General features: G+C 37.1%; 1 protein-coding gene across 6 annotated transcripts in view; it reads left to right on the top strand.

Annotated features, from left to right (window-relative positions):
• The window catches only part of LOC105485577 (diaphanous related formin 3), a 498,294-nt gene that overhangs the window by 121,500 nt on the left and 359,110 nt on the right, over window positions 1-17,684 (top strand). For all 6 annotated transcript variants that reach the window (XR_011614754.1, XM_071081265.1, XM_071081266.1 and 3 more), the window contains one exon: window positions 1,561-1,691. Coding sequence is in view for 5 of the 6 variants with exons in the window: in XM_071081265.1 (XP_070937366.1) it covers window positions 1,561-1,691 (131 nt within the window). In the remaining variant the exon portion in view is untranslated. The remainder of the gene's footprint in view (window positions 1-1,560; window positions 1,692-17,684) is intronic.

Raw genomic sequence — 17,684 nt, forward strand, 5'->3', positions numbered from 1 at the left:
TTTATTAAATTACTACTTTGATATTGACATGAATAAAAATAACCCTTCTTTACAGTGCTAATTTGTTTTGCTTTATTGGGAATGTTTTCTTGAATAACATTATATTAAATTAATAAAAACAAAAAACATGAAAAACACCTAATTTCCTGCCACTTCACCTGATCTTCTTTTGAACTTACACAATTCATTTCCTGCCATTGGATGGTGAATCTGTAATTTAAATAATATAATTCAGAACTTTATTGTTAGTTCACCATCCTCATCATTTCCTATCTAGGCTGTATAGATACCTTCTCAACAGATCTCTCTGCTTCTGATCTCAGAGTAAAAGTCCAAGTTCTTTGAGTGGACTGTAAAACCTACAGTCCCCTCCATCATAGCGTTTTTTTCCTATATCTGCATGGTTAGCTGTTTTATCTCCTTTAGACTTTTTATTTAAACACTCAAGTTTGAGTCCTTTGAAGTCTTCTCTCTGAGGCTTTCTTTGACCATCCTGTTTAAAATTGCGTGTCTCATATGATGCTACTTATTCTCTTTCCTGCTTTTCTTCTTCTCTACAGTGTGTATTATTTACAGTGCAATGCATTTTAGTTATTTCTCCCCATGTGTAGTAAAGCTACATATAGGTAGGAAGTTCAATCTTTTATTCTTCTTTCATCCCTGCTCTATTCTCAGTACTTAAAACAGTGCCCAATATTTAGTAGGTACTTAATGTTTGTTGAATAATGAGTGAACTCTAACTCTTCTAATTCATATTTCACACTGGAGTGATCCTTCCAAAACTCCCCAGGAGAGCTAGTTGCATAGTAGTGCTTTATCACTCCATGATCTGGCCTCTGTCTTCAGTTGCATATGTTTTTGTTTTTCTCTCCATGTGTACGTGCATATTATGTTTTGGTCTGGAAGTTAATTCCTTTCTCATTCTTTGCCTGCCTAATGCCTACTTACAAAAGAAAAACCAGGAAGATGTACCCCTGTTGTGTAGGCTTCCCTGATCTGTTCTGCCAAGTTAGATGTTCTTTGTTTGAGTCTCTTTGTGCTGTGTTACAGGAACTAGATTGTACTGAAAATTATTATTTTCTTGCTTGCATTTCTTCCAGACTTCACTTTTTGTTAATCCATGTGTCTATAGTGCCTAAAACTAGGCTTATAATGGTAGTTGAATGAATTAATACCTAACAGCCTTTTCTATGCTGCTTTGAATACTAATTTTAATAGGATAGTTCTTATATTGAGTTTTATTTTGTGTGTGCCTAAAAATATTACTGTATTTTAAGATATTTTCTATATTACACAATTGTTCTCCATGACATTTTACATTTGAGAAAGCAATTATTTCAATTTGCACACCTTCTGATGTTATATTAATATCTTTTGTGGATATCACAGATTATGAATTTATAGATTTTTGGGCAGAAGTAAGGAAATTATCTACCACCCCTGCCCAAATAGTGCTAATTAGAGTAGTTAAGTGATGCTGTTAGGGGGATTAACTTGTTATTTTTTAATGGGTAATCTCCATGCAGTATTAATCAAAAGTTTTTTTGACTTATTTTATAGGGGAGTCTTAAGAGAAGCCGACAAATCTCACCTCAGGAATTCATTCATGAGCTGAAAATGGGGTCTGCAGATGAGAGACTTGTCACATGCCTGGAGTCTCTCCGAGTGTCTTTGACCAGCAATCCTGTGAGGTAATTCATCTATTTGAACACCAACAGGGCAGATGTCATTAATGTGTTCTTTTAGTTTAATATTTTTTTTCATTGTGCCTGGTAAACCTCAACAGTTTCTTAAAGTACAAACTGAATACGTGATATTTATATGCAGGAAGAAATATAGTCTCAATAGTACCTTTTGCATTTATTACTGAGTGGTACATTGCTCAGGGACTTTAGAAAAGCTTTTTTCCCCCATAGAATTTTTAGAAACCTAAGGTGTTTTCTGAAAGAGAACTGTCATGTGAGAAACTACTAATTTAATATGACTGACTTTCACTCTGAATTTTGTCATTATATATTTACTTGCTGATGTTATTTGATATAGTAAGAAATACCACTAATTCAGTTTTTCTGTTGTTGGAAATGTCATTGTAGGACCCTATAGGTTAGTTTTGCTATATTTACCAAATAAAAGTACAGAACAACCAGAAATATTCAATTCTAGACACACACTAAAAAAAAATTTATCTGAAGTTCAAATTGAAGTGAGTATCCTGTACTTTATATGCAAACAGTACCATAGGTGTTTCCATAAGTCAGTTTTGAAATGGGGCTAATTTTTGGTGCCTCTAAGAAATAATTGTGAACAAAATTTAACAATCAATGTAAATATATTTTTATAAACTGGGCATATTTAAACTTGTCAGAGTATTGCATGGTGGGAGACAGACTTGTTAAAAAAACAAAAACCAGGAAGATATACCTGAAATATATCACGTATGTTAATTGTGGTGCCTAAAAAGAGAGATTTCAGTCTATTCGGAGGCCATATGCTAACTCGGAATTAAGTGGCTAAACAAGAGTATTCTTGAAAAAATTCAAGCAGAAGTTGTTATGAAATACCTAAACAGTCAGAATCAGAGAATTTCAGAGCTGCAAGGATTGTCGATCGGTTTTGGGTTTTTACTGTGTAAGAAATGAATGATTATTTCTGCATAAGAATATATGTATATGTAGTCATGTATGTGTGTGTGTGTGTGTGTGTGTGTGTGTGTGTTCTGAAAGCTAGAATTGCATACTATAATTGGAGGTTCATGATATGGAGAAGAATTTGCTCTGATTATTACTTTTTTGGAGATTTCTGTGGCTGGATTATAGTATGCAGAAATCCTTGACCATACAAGTATTTAAAAGAAAACAACCTTAACTGCTGAGATGTGAGACTGAGTGACATTTAACTAAGGAGTATGATGAGTAAACAAAGAAACTTTATTGTATTTCAACTTTATTTTTCCATATTTTGCCATTTCCAGTCTGTCCTATAGACTGCAAACTAATGGTGGGCATGAAACTAGGGCTTCATGTGTGTAATTTGCCTCTTGTTACCAGACACACTGTTTAGCATGCAGGAAATGCTCCATAAAGATTTGTTGATTGAAACAATGAGGTTTTAATTTTAGCCTTCTTTAATCTTACCTTGGCTAGTATTAGAAACTGAGAATGGATTAGGGAATTTATTTGACAGGTATATTCATAAATGAAGAGCTTTGGTGTCCAGCCTAATCTTTGCCTGTAAAATATGTTCATTTAAAAAAATGTTTGGCCAGACGTGGTAGCTCAAGCCTGTAATCCCAGCACTTTGGGAGGCTGAGGCGGGTGGATCACTTGAGGTCAGGCATTCCAGACCAGCCTGGCCAACATGGTGAAATCCCATCTGTACTAAAATTACAAAACTTAGCCGGGCATAGTGGCGGGCACCTGTAATCCCAGCTATTTGGGAGGCTGAGTCAGGAGAATTTCTTGAACCTGGGAGGCGGAGGTTGCAGTGAGCTGGGATCATGCCACTGCATTCCAGGCTTGGGTGACGAGAGTGGAAAAAAAAATTACTGAGCACCTGCTGTTTTCCAGTAGTATGTGCAGGTGTAGGGCTTGAGGGAACAAAGTAGATTCACACCATATTTCTGTGGAATTTAAACATAGGAAGAGGGTATTTGGGGGTTGACTGGGGAGACAATTCACACTCATTTCTCAATTTATCTGTCTGCCAGTGGGCACAGGAAATATTCATAGTTTTTTAATATAATGAGAAGTAGACCCTTTATTTACTACCATTATTATTCTCCTCTTCTTTATCTACTCAAAAGTAGATGTCTGTGCTAACAAAGGAAAACAAAATAGAAGGTATATATGAATTCATGCATCTTACAATGGATTATTATTGTGATTTTACCTAAAAACACTGGGAAATTATGCTATGTCTGGTTCATTTGAACCTTATTTGAAGAAGAAAAACTAGAAACTGGTGGAATTGTTTCTCTAAGGATTCACAATTCTAGAATATGTTATTAGGAATCCATGATGTTATCCATGAAGTACTTTTTTTTTTTAATTGAAAAGAATAGAAAATACTATCATTGGAGAATTTTTTCTGAAATCATGCCACTTTATTTTTAGAGAGAAAATTGAGAAGATCCTTTTTTTTTTTTTTTTTTTTGGAGATGGAGTCTCACTCTGTTGCCCAGGCTGGAGGGCAGTGGTGCAATCTCGGATCACTGCGGCCTCCATCTCCCGGGTTCAGGTGATTCTCCTGCCTCAGCCTCCCTGGTAGATGGTATTACACGTGCATGCCTGGCTAATTTTTGTATTTTTAGTAGAAGCAGGCCTCAGCATGTTGGCCAGGCTGGTCTTGAACTCCTGACCTCTAAGGATCCACGTGCCTCAGCCTGCCAAAGTACTGGGATTATAGATATGAGCCACTGTGCCTGGCCCAAGATGATACTTTTTGAATATTTCTTTGTCCAGTGTTCCTATTAGATAAATGACTTAGGTGGACATGTAAAACTGGGAACTTATGCCTGTGATCAAATTTTTGGACTTTCCTGTTAGTTATGATGTGCCTGCTCTTTAAATCAGTTTTTAATTTTTATACAGTATGTGACGAAAAAGGATTTCTAATTTTTGTCAAGTTTTGAGATCATTGTTAGACCTGTCATATCATTAAGTAAATTAAAGTTTTAAAAATGTCTGAATAGAACAAAAAAGAAAATTGAACTGATTGATGGTTTTCCGGTGCTGGTGTAGGTTCAGGATTTATTTAAATAAAAAATGAAGGAAGGCCGAGTACGGTGGCTCATGCCTGTAGTCCTGGCACTTTGGGAGGCTGAGACGGGCAGATCACTTTTAGCCAGGAGTTTGAGACCAGTCTGGTCAACATGGCAAAACCCCGTCTCTACTAAAAACACAAAAATTATCTGGACTTGGTGGTGCATGTCTGTACTCTGTGCCACTTGGGAGGCTGAAGCACAGGAATCCCTTGAACCTGGGAGGCAGAGGTTGCAGTGACCTGAGATCATGCCACTGCACTCCAGCCTGGGCAATAGAGTGAGACTCTATCTCAAAAAAAAAAAAAAAAAAAAAAAAAAAAAAATTCAAGGAAAAAGTAGACTCCTCCGTACTCCCAATTACCTCTCCCCTCTCGTCTCTGGGTATGTAATATTTTTAGAGCCACTCTTCAACTTCTGAAACTGCTTAGCAATTGTGAGCCATGTCAGCCTTTTACTCTCTATGAATTATGTGAAAACCAGTATGCTAAATACTAGATTATTTGTCTTGCTTTATGAGGATTTGATGTAGAGATCACAAACATCTTTTATTTGTTGTTTATTGATTATCTAGTATTCTTGGTGACAGTTTTGAGTTAGTTCTGAACACCAGGGAAAAGACCAATTTCTTCAAATTATCAAATATTACTTTTAGTGGATCTTGACATAGTCAATAATTATGTTTGAATTATGGAATACATTTGGTTAGAAACATAAAAAGGTAGACAGCAACATTATAGATCATACTCATCTATGCATATAGTGAAGGTGTCTTTATTTTCTCAATTTGACGTGCCTGTCAAGGGCAAGATTCTTTGTCTCAAAATCTAGGCTTATCAGGTTTTTGTGTTTTGAGATTTTAGGCATTATTTTCCATTAATCATAGTTAAAATTTTCATTTTCAAATTAACAAGAATAATTTTATCATAAAGTTCTATTTTTGTTAGATTTCTAAAGAGATTCTTAAGTTGATAACTATAATTTTGAGAAAATCATTTTGGAAAATTTTGCAGAAATGTGTGTGCTTACATGAAAACAAATAAATGGCCTTTGAATGTCATTATTCCATTTAATAATGTCATTTTTAGAATCTATTTTTTCTTCATTTCTGGAATTTAAAAACACAAAGCAGGTGGAAGATCTTGACTTTGGAGTTGATCTAGTTCAGTAAAGACAGAAACAGAAAAACTTGTGACAAGCAGTGAGATCATTGTACTCATTTTTATCAACATGATCTGAGGAAGTCTTTCAAGATCAGAAATTTGAAGTTGCTAATACTTTGACTTACTTTAAATTTTCAAATAAAATATTAAACGTTTCCAAAAGACAATTTGTCATAACAGTAAAACATGCATCTCCTTGCCTATTAATGAGGCTGAGACATAATATTGCCTATAGCTTTGAAGCTTTCTTTCATCCCTTCTTAATCCTATACCATCATTCATTCCTAAATACCCCTTCCCTACACTATTCTATGGTAACCACTATCTTGAGTTTTGGGTTTATCGTTCCTTTCAGTTATAGTTTTAGCATATACGTATTCCTAATTAACCTACTGTTTGGTTTTATATGTTTTTGAAGTGTATGTTAATGGATCATCTTCCATGCATTATTCTTAGAGTTGTATTTCCTCTCAATATTGTTTCACAGATTTATCCACCTTGATGTGTGCAGCTTTTCACATTTTTCCCAACTAATCATTTTCATACCTTGTATTTTAGGAATATCTATTATAAATAGCATATGAATAATTTTTTATCTCATCTGATAATCTTTGTCTTTACCTGGTAGTTTTAACTTTTTGTATCAATTGTGAAAATATGTTGGAATTTATGTCTGATGTTTCATTTTGAATTTTTAATTTACGCTGCTTTTTCCAGGTTCATCATCCAGACTGCTCCTGCTCCTCCTCATCTCTTCTTTCTGCTTCTTCCTTTTCTATATTCATCCTTTCTGTTTATTATCCTTAACTTCTTTTGGATTGATATTTAATTTCTTATTTTATTTTTCCTCATTTACTGATTTGGAAGACAAATGATCATTTTCTAATCTTAGAAAAGAAATTTAAAATGAACACACTTTAAAAAGAAATTTAACTTGCATGTACTTAAAAGGTACAAAAGTAAGCAATATCTCTTCTCTTGAACCAAAGAAAACTTTAATATCTTTTTTTACTTATATGCTAGTTTTGAGTGAAATTTCAGTTTATCTGTTTTCTTTTAATAAGTTAGATTTTACTATTATTGAGTCATATTATAAATATGTATATATATATATATATATATTTCTACATACATCATTCTTTTTTATTTTTGTTTGCTGCCGCTGATTATTTTACTTTTGCTTTAAGTATATTGTTAATATCCCTTAGTGAGAGTGTGATTGCAAAATTCTGTTTGAAAGTATCTTTTTAAAAAATGATGTTTAGTCAAGTTGACTCACAATTTTTTGTTGTTGTTGTTATACTTAATGTCTCAAAGTATCTATTTGCCTTTGCTTTGGAAGGATAGTCTTCCTAGGGCATGCAATTGAGATGCAATTGAGGGTTTTAGATATCTATGCTTAACACATTGAAGATATTATTTTCTCTTCTGACTTTCACTGCTATTTTTGAGAACTTGGCGTTTAGTAAAACTAATTCCTTTCCATGTAATCTGCCTTTTCTCTTTTGTCTGGTTCTATAATGTTTTCTTTATCTTTGGTGTTCTCGAGTTTTTTTTACGTGTCTGCGTGAGATTTCTTTCTTTTTTCTTCTGATAGAGATTTTTTTTTTTTTGGCTTTTTTAATATGATGGGTATCTTTCTGTGAAAATGTTGCCATTGTTTTGTCAAGTATTGCCTTTTCCCTTCTAATTATGTATATGTTAGAACTTCTTGTTCTATGCTGTATTATTTCCTATTCTATCATTAATACTTTCCATTTATTTGTCTCTCTCTATTACATTCTGGATATATTTTTTTAGATTTGCATGGCATGTTTTAGTATTTTAGATTAACAAGTTATAAAAACTTATTAAAAATTCACCTTAGGTGAAAAAGAGTTTGAGAATTAACAATATATTCAGATTCATTTTGATACTAGTAGTGATAATTTCTGAAATGGGCAGGTAGAGTAAGGTTTTCCTGGGTGTATTTCTTTTCTCTTTTTCCTTTCCTTTTTTTTTTTCCTTTCTCTCTCTTCTTCCTTTCTCTTTGATATTGATACATGGAGGTAAGTAATGCAGGCAGCTCTGTTTTCTTTCCTGTTATTCAATATGGTAGCCACTAGTTGCCTGTGGCTATTTAAATTTAGTTACCTAAAAATGAATAAAAAGAAACCCCACAACATATTTGCTTGAGAGCCACATGTAGTTAGTGGCTACCATTTTGGACAATATATATAGGCCATTTCTGTCATTGTAAGCAATTCTATTAGACAGTGCTGCCTAAGGGGCCTTGGTTCTGCATATCCACTTCTTTGATATATTAACTATATTATTATTACATTCTCAATGTTATATTCCAGATGGTGAGACTATTATAAAGAAAATAAACTCTGACAGATTGAAGATTATTTAAAAATCTGCAAGAATGATTGGACATTAATCTCAAGAGAATCCCAAGGGAATAAAAGAGTGATCTAAGGAAGGTTCCCTTCAGCAGGGAGTGCTGTCTTAGCAGGATGAGGCTAAGGGAGTGAGTGGGCTTTATACCAGGTATTAAGGAATAGAAAAGGAGAGATGAATTATGTCTGACAGGAAGTGCTATAGTTATGGTCCCTGGCAGTCATTGGTGTAACTGCCTGTAGCTGGGATGAGGGAATCAGCAATATAGTGCATCATAGCAGTCATAGAAACATCTCCTTTGGTAAATTAAAAACATTAGTGGGATGCATTTTTTAAACAGAGTTTTTGTTAGAGAGATGTGCCTACGTGTACCTCTTAAAGGCATTTTTTCAAGAGTACTTTCCAATAAGGAGTCAAAAAGTATTAGGTAGGATATTAATATACTTCTTTACCTGTTTATTTTGACACTGCCATCTATCTTTGAATATGCCTTCTATTATTTCTTAATTGCCATTCAGAGTAGCGTTGCTTATTAAATAAATATTTGTTGAAATTTCGAATTTTAGGTCATGTGACTGTCCTTTCTAAAAGCATGTCAGATTGATGAAATATTAATGAAAAAAATGTCCTGGAAGAAAGTAACTATTAATGTTTTCAAATAAGTACTAACTTTGTATTTTCAAAGGACAAGCGATTACTTTCTCATGCTTTCACAGTCCTTCCAAATCTAGCACCATTTCTCTAAGAGACCTCTAGAAGACTGAATGTTCCCTAGGGGTAGGAGACTGCCTCTTTTGTATGTTGTCATTCATTCTATAGCTTTTTTTTTGGTTTATAGATGTAGCAAAATGTTGTATAAATATTTGGTTTAAAAGTGTATCTGTATCTTAAAAGCTTTGGCTTTGAATACAGGGTTAACAGTAAACAAAGAACACATGGAAAATGTATTAATTGCTTTTAACAGACACGTATCTTCTATAGATGGTAAATAAGAGCTGCTCAGCTTAATTTATAGTTGACCTGAGAGGGCCTGGAATTATAAAATGCTCCAAATCTATTTTTTAAATATCTATATCTATATATGCCATATATATACACACACAGAGCATATATACATATACATGGTAAATATATTTGCCATATATATCTCCCAGTTTATTTAAAATATACATTTCTGTTTAAATGGCCAAGATTGACTATCTTTTTAAAAAAAATTCTGTTAACATGTAAAGTAAGTCACAATGTGACACAGAATCCAAAATCTTCATTTTTAACGCAGTTTCATATGACTACGAGAGCTCATATATTTCTAGAGTAGTTATATTCAGCTACTCTATTAAAAAATAGATTTTGGACCCTACGTTACTGATATTTAAGTACAACCGGGAGAAAATGTAACTAAAACCTAATTATTTGAGCTGGGCATGGTGGCACATGCCTGTAGTCCCGGTTACTTGGGAGGCTGAGGCAGGAGGATCTCTTGAGTCCAGAAATTCTGGACTGTGGTGCTCTGTGCCAATCAGGTGTCCACACTAAGTTCAGCATCAATATGGTGACCTCCTGAGAGCAGCAGACCACCAGATTGCCCAGTGAGGGATGAACCGGCCCAGGTCAGAAACAGAGTAGGTTAAACTCGCATGCTGAACAGTAGTGGGATTGTGCTTGTGAATAGCCACTGTACTCTAGCATGGGCAACACAGTGAGTCCCTGCCTCTTAAAACAGAGCAAAATAAAACAAACGTAATTTTTTGAAACTGTCATTTTACTGTTTAAAAGACAACAACAAAAGGTAAAGTGTTAAGCCAAAACAATTTGGAAAAAAATACTGTTAAACTTTACAGTTTCTTATGGATATAAAGGTGGAATATAATAAACTTTCTTTCTTTTTAATTGTTATTGCCTGTTTTCTGAGAATGCAAACCTTATGTGTTTATGGCTTTACAGCTATCAGTATGAAGCTATTAACTGAATATTTTGGTTTCTGTTGAAAGATAAATATTTTAAATGAGAGAAATTATTGAACTGCAGATACTAAAGCCTCTATTAGTATTTTACATAAAAAGAATCAGTATAGTTTATTCCTTAGATTAATTTTCTGGGCTTGTTATTATATCTTAGAGTATTGCCAGGTTAGTTAAGTAAAAGATTTTTAAAATGATGATGTTTATCTTGGTATTCCCTTACATATCTATACATGAAGAAAGGCCTTAATACAAAGGAAGGCATCACATTGACAGTAGGCGGAAGTTTTAATTTTTATGATTCAGAAAGCTTTTTAAGAGTAAAACTCAATTTTATCATTTAGATTGGTGATGGATTTCTAGTTCTTTTATTAGAGGGGGCGGTATATGTCTGAAAGGAACAGGTGCAGTTTATTTCAGCCTCTATTGTATATTAAATTTCATAAATAATAATTGACATAGTTTGGGTATTTGTTCTTGCTCAGATCTCCTGTTGAATTGAATGCTGAAGGTGGGGCCTGGTGGGAGGTGTTTGGCTCATTGGAGTAGATCCCAATGAATTTGGTGCTGTCTTTGCAATAGTGAGTGAATTTTCATGAGATCTGGTCATTTAAAAGTGTATGTCACCTCTGCCCACATTCTCTTTCTTGCTCCTGGTCTCACCATGTGATGTGCCGGTTGCCCCTTCACCTTCCGCCAAGCTTCCTAAGGCCAACCCAGAAGGCAAGCAGATGCTGGTGTCATGCTTCTTGTGCAGCCTGCAGAACCATGAGCCAATTAAACCTTTTTTCCTTAGAAATTACCCAGATGCAGATATTTCTTTATAGAAATGCAAGAATTGCTTAATACAGAAAATTGGTAATAAAGAGTGGGGCATTTGCTGTAAAAATATCTGAAAATGTGGAAGGAACTTTGGTACTAGGTGATGGGCAGAGGTTGGAAGAATTTGGAGAGCTCAGAAGAATATGGGAAATAAGGAAAAGTTTGAAACCTCCATGAGACTGGTTAAATAATTGTGACCAAAGTGCTGATAGTAATATGGACAGTGAAATCCATGCTGAGGAGGTCTCATGTAAATGAGGAACTTATTGAGAACCGGGAGCAAAGGTCATGCATGCTATGCCTTAGCAAAGAATTTGGCTGCATTTTGCTTCTGCCCTTGGGATTTGTGGAAGGTTGAACTTCAGAGTGATACAGGGTATCTGGTGGAAGAAATTTCTAAGCACCAAAACATTCAAGATGTGGCCTGGTTTCTTCTAATTGCCTATGTTCCGGTGTTGGAGCAAAGAAATTTATATTTGAATAGGAAGAAAAGCATAAAGGTTTGGAAAATTTGCAGCCTGCCCACATGGTAAAGAAAAAGCTTTTTTCAGAGAGTAACTCAAGAAGGCTGTGGAGCGACTACTTGCTAGACAAATTTGCATAACTAAAAAGGAGCGGAGAGTTAATGTCCAAGACAATAAGGGAAAAACCTTGAAGGCATTTCAGAGACCTTTGGCAGCCCCTCCCATCACAGGCCCAGAGGCCTAGTGGGGAAGAATAGTTTTGAGGGCCAGGCCTGGGGCCCTGCTGCTCTTTGTAGCCTTGAGACACTGCTCCTTGCTTCCCTGCCACTGTGGCTCCAGCCTCAGCTCAAAGGGGCCCTGGTCCAGCTTGGGCCACAGCTCCAGAGAGTGTAAGCTGTAAGTCTTGGTGACTTCTATGTGGTGTTAAGCCTGTGGGTGCACAGAGTGCAAGAGTTGAGGTTTGGTAGCCACTGCCTAGATTTCAGAGGATATATGGAGAAAGCCTGGGTGTCCAGGTAGAAGACTACTGTAAGGGCTGGCAGAATCCTCACATAGAACCTCTGCTAAGGTAGTGCCAAGGGGAAATGTGGGGTTGGACCCCCTACACCGAGTCCCCAATGGGACACTGCCTAGTGGAGTTGTGAGAAGGGGGTCGTTGCTCTTCAGACCCAGGAATGGTATATCCACCAGCATCTTGCACCCTATACCTGGAAAAGCCACAGACACTCAATGCTGGCACCTGAGAGCCGCTGTGGGTGGTGCACCCTGTAAAGCCACAGGGGCAGAGCTACCTAAGGCCTTGGGAGCCCACCCCTTGTACCAGTGTGGCCTGGATTGGGACACGGAGTCAAGAAGATTATTTTGGAATTCTAAGATTTAATGACTGCAGGCCAGGCGCGGTGGTTCACACCTGTAATCCCAGCACTTTGGGAGGCCAAGGTGGGCGGATCACGAGGTCAAGAGATTGAGACCATCCTTGCCAATGTGGTGAAATTCTGTCTCTACTAAAAATACAAAAATTAGCTGGGCATAGTGGCATGTGCCAGCTACTCAGGAGGTTGAGGTAGGAGAATCACTTGAACCTGGGAGGTGGAGGTTGCAGTGAGCCGAGATTGTGCCACTGTACTCCAGCCTGGTGACAGAGCGAGAGACTCCATCTCAATTAAAAAAAAAAAAGATTTAATGACTGCCCTACTGAGTTTCAAACTTGCCTATGGCCTACAGCCCCTTTGTTTTGGCTGATTTCTCCTATTTAGAATGGGAATGTTTACCTAATATCTGTACCCCCATTGTATCTTGGAAGTGAATGACTTGTTTTTGATTTTACAGGCTTGTTGGTAGAAGGGACTTGCCTTGTCTCAGATGAGACTTTGCACTTTGGACTTTTGAGTTAATGCTAGAATGAATTAAGACTTTGGGGGACTATTAGGAAGGCATGATCATAGTTTGCAATTTGAAAAGGATATGATATTTGGAAGGGGCTAAGGGCAAACTGATACAGATTGGATATTTGTCCCCACCCAAATCTCATGGTGAATTGTCATCTCTAGTGCTGGAGGTGGGGCCTGGTGGGAGGTGTTTGGATCATGGGTCCGATCCCTCGTGGCTTGGTGCTGTCTTTGTGATCGTGAGTGAGTTTTTGTAAGATCTCATCATTTACAAGTGTGCCTCCCTCGTCCCCTCTCCAGCCAACACACACACTTTGGCTCTGGCCGTGTGACATGCCTGCTACCCCTTCACCTTCTGCCATGATTAGAAGCTTCTTAAGGCCTTCCCAGAAGCAGAGTAGATGCTGGTGCTATACCTCCTGTACAACCTGCAGAACTGCGAGCCAATTAAACCTCTTTTCTTTATAAATTACCACGCCTCAGGCATTTCTTTATAGCAATGCAAGAATGGGCTAATACAATAATATGAAAGAAACACCCGAAAGAAACACCCAAAAGAAAGTTAGAGCCACTGATATCACCTGGAGTCCCTCTGCAGGGCTAAGTAGAAGTTTAGCTCATTTGAACAGAAGTCTGATAGAACTTTCTACAATGACAAAAATGGCCTATGTCTGTCTTGTTCATTACAGAAGCTGCTTACCACATGTGGCTGTTGAGCACTTGAAATATTGCTAGTGTGATTAGGATTTAAATTTTAATTAAAATTTAAATAGCCACATGTGTCTAGAGGCTACCCTATTGGACAACACATCCTTAGAGATCAGAAAAACATATTTCTCGTGCACTTGTTTTGAGCCTTTGTACTCTTGAGTCTGTACATGTGGCTGCCCTTTCCAGCATGCTATGAATTTCTGAGGAGGTGGACAAAGTGTTGTGTCATTGTGAAGCCTTAATATGGGACTCAGGAGAGAAGATCAGAGTACATGTTAAATGGATTTGAATAGTAAAAAGAGAATAAGGAGATTAATGCTTGAAATAAAGTAAAATACATGAGCCTGTACTGCTCATTTTGTAAGACAGGAGAGCAGGTATTTAAAGTGTTTTTATGCATTCTCTGTTTGGTATACTAGATGAGGTGCAAGGATTTCTTTTCTTAAATTGCTGAGATTCCTTTTAGAGAGAAACATCTAACACGTGAAATAATAAAACTCTTAAGCTCCTAAGTATGTGACATGGATAACATGTCACTAAAATATAGCACAGGATTTTGTAATCTGTACATGCAACAGGTATTGCAAGGGCTATGCTAGGTGCCACAGTAAATGAGAAGCATATAGGACAGAGAAACCTAGAACACAAAGAAATAAAATAAAAAGGTGTAATCAGTTCAGTAAAGAAAAAATGGGGACTGAGAGTGATTAATGGAGAGGTTTTTTTGATGTAGCTGATTATAGAAAGTCTTTCTGAGGTGGTGAAGTTTGACACCAAAGGACAAGGAACTAGTTTAGAGAAGAGTGGACAGTAGTACTGAACGTGAGGTGGACAAACTGTGTGGCAGAGGGATGGAAAAATCCAAAACGCTGTCAGAGAAGGTGGGCAGTGGCCAGGCCATGCGGGGGGTCATGGTCATAAAGATCGTGGTAAGGATACTGGATTTTCATTCTATGGAAGTTGGAGTCTGTTGAAGAGTTTCAAGCAGGAGATGAACTACTCTGGCTTTCTAAAAAGATAACTTTAACTGCTGCAGGGAGTGTGTTAGTGTTTTCTCAGGCTGCTATAAAGAACTGCCTGAGACTGGGTAATTTATAAAAGAAAGAGGTTTAATTGACCCACAGTTCTGCTTTACTGGAGAGGCCCCAGGAAACTTACAGTCATGGCAGAAGGCAAAGGAGAAGCAGGCACCTTCTTCACAGGGTGGCAGGATAGAGTGAGTGGAAGCAGGGGAAATGACAAACTCCCCTTATAAAGCCATCAGATCTTGTGAGAACTCACTCGCTTTCGAGAGAATAGCATGCGGGAAACCACTCCCATGATCCCATTACCTCCACGTGGTCCTGCCCTTGACATGTGGGGATTATGGGGATTACAATTTGAGGTGAGATATGGATGGGGACAAAAACCCAAATCATATCAGGGAGAATTGATTGAAGGGAGGAGAGGGCGGACAAGGAAGTGTGAGATAGGAGGCTCTGGCAGTAGTCACATGAATTAGGAGGGTGGCTTGTATGAGGATTGTAGCAGTGGTGGGCCAAGGGGTGGGTGAATCTTGCAGATAAATTGGAGGTGGAAACTGTAGGACCTGTTGGTGAATTGGATGTAGGATGTGAATGAAAAGGAGGAATTGAGAATAAGTTTTTTTTTTTACTTGAGCAAATAGGCAGATAGTAGTGCTGTTAACTGGGGTGGAGGAGGTTGTTACTTGTTCCGTGAATTTTGGAGAAGAAAAAAAATCTCCCCCCCTTTTTTTTTGAGACGGAGTCTTGCTCCGTCACCAGACTGGAGTGTAGTGACACTATCTCAGCTTACTGCAACCTCCGCTTCCCAGGTTCAAGTGATTCTTCTGCCTCAGCCTCCTGAGTAGCTGGGACTACAGGCGCCCGCCGCCACACCTGGCTAATTTTTGTTGTTTTAGTAGGGAAGGGGTTTCACCTTGTTGGCCAGGATGGTCTCGATCTCCTGACCTCGTGATCCGCCCGCCTCGGCCTCCCGAAGTGCTGGGATTACAGGTGTGAGGCACCGTGCCCGGCCCAAAATATCCCTTTTTAACATGTTAAGTTTGACATGTTTAAAATAGAGTATCACAGTTTGAGACATCAGGCAAGCCCCTAGATATGTGAGTCTAGAGCTTACATATGTGGAGTGGAGATATTTAAGCCCTGAGAATGGATGGAATCTCAGTGTGGGCAGGTTGTATGGAGAAGGAAGCTAAAGATGTAGGCGAGTGGTCAGAACAAGTTCTGAGGGACTCCGGGTTCAGAAAGTTCAGAAACAGATGATCCAGAAAGGGAAGAGGAGGCAGAAACACAGACTGAGGAGTAGCCAGTGGGGAGGAGAACGCCAAATGCTGATTTCTGGACCTAAAGGAAAAGTGTTTCAAAATAAGGGAGGGACAAACTGCATAGCGCGCTGCTGTGAGGTAGGGCAAGATGGTATTATTGGAATTGGCAAGAGGAAGGTTGTTGCATCCTTTGAGAAAATAGTTTTTTTTGGAGTCTTGGTGGTAGAAGCCAGACTGAAGTGAGATTGAGTGAATGGATGGCAAAAAGTGCTGACCATGCTTGTGAGAAATTTTTTGAGACCTTTTGCTATAAAAGAGAGGAGAGAAATGGGAACTAACTGGAGGGGTATCTGAGGTCAAGTGAATGGAACTTGGTGAGCACATGGAGAAATCAAATCAGTGAGAGTTCAAAGAAGATGGAACTGTGAATTGGCCTTGAAAGATGAAATTATTTCAGTTCTGTGGAGGGGAGCATTATGAGTGCATTGCTACACAAAGGTAGCAGTGAAATGTATGGAATCAAGGGAAGATCATGGATTTAATAATTAGGACTGCTCTGACTAGCATTGGGTAGTAGTGACAAGTATTTAGGGTGGCAACAAGTGGTGAAAGGCCTGAAACGTGACCATAATGTCTTTTCCACATATATTGTTGGCAAATTAGTCTGTATTTAAAATGAATAATTTAGTGGTTTTTTTTGAACTAACGATATTAAATTTGATACTAAGAAACTACTTAGTATCCAAACAAGGTATTTTCTTTTCTATAATATGTTCCTTTTAATAGGGGACTTAAGTTTTGATTAGAGCACATACCAGTATCTATGTTTTAAAATCTATAGTTCTTTTACTGTTTTTTCATCTAAAGGTCAAGAACTCTTGTTTCTTGTGCTTTGTTTTTTTATCATTCCTGTTAACCTGGTTTTATTTTCATTTTATTTGGAATGCTTTCTCTAGATATTTTATGCCTTTCAGTATGTTATAGCCAAAAAGAAACTAGGAGAATACTACATTTATTACTGTGTTATCTGATATGAAAAGTGGGAATAAATGATTGTTTTTAAATATACAGTGTCCTTAAGAAGTATATTTCAAGAAAATATACATATTCGTGGTTGTATTTTGAAAGTTAGTAGATTTGACAATCTGAACATTATTTATAGTAGTTCCTGAATTCCCAGCCTGGCTGTGTAATTTAGTGTAATTTGGGTGGATGCACCATTGAATGGCATGTAGGTGTATGTTTGTCTTGCCCCCAGGGCATGCTAAGTACTTTGTACTCCCTCCTAGAACTGTTCATTTTAAGTATTTAGTCACCTTGGTAAAGGTAGGTGAAAATGAAAGCTTAAAATAAGCTATAATTATATTCAGCATTGGTGATCTATTACTCTGACAGAGGAATGTAAATTGGATCTAGATATTATACAGTATTAAAGCTGACCTTCCAAGTTTAAGGTACGAAATTTGTTAGTTTGTCACATGTGAGCAGTAATGTATTTTTTTCTCCTTTTAAGAAGCTTTGTGTATTGATTTTAAACCATCTAGGTTTGTGTTTCCCTAGGCATTCATGTAAGATTATTTTTTTGGGTAATTAAAGATATTTTTCTTATTACAAAAAATATAAGTTCATTATAGGACAATAAGAAAATACACAAAAGCAAAATCAAGAAAAATGTATAATATTATCTACTTAAATAGACACTAACTTCTTGGAGGAAGAGAGAGAGAGACAGACAGACAGACACTCT

This window comes from Macaca nemestrina, chromosome 16, assembly GCF_043159975.1.
Source record: "Macaca nemestrina isolate mMacNem1 chromosome 16, mMacNem.hap1, whole genome shotgun sequence".
Taxonomy (NCBI): Eukaryota; Metazoa; Chordata; class Mammalia; order Primates; family Cercopithecidae; genus Macaca; species Macaca nemestrina.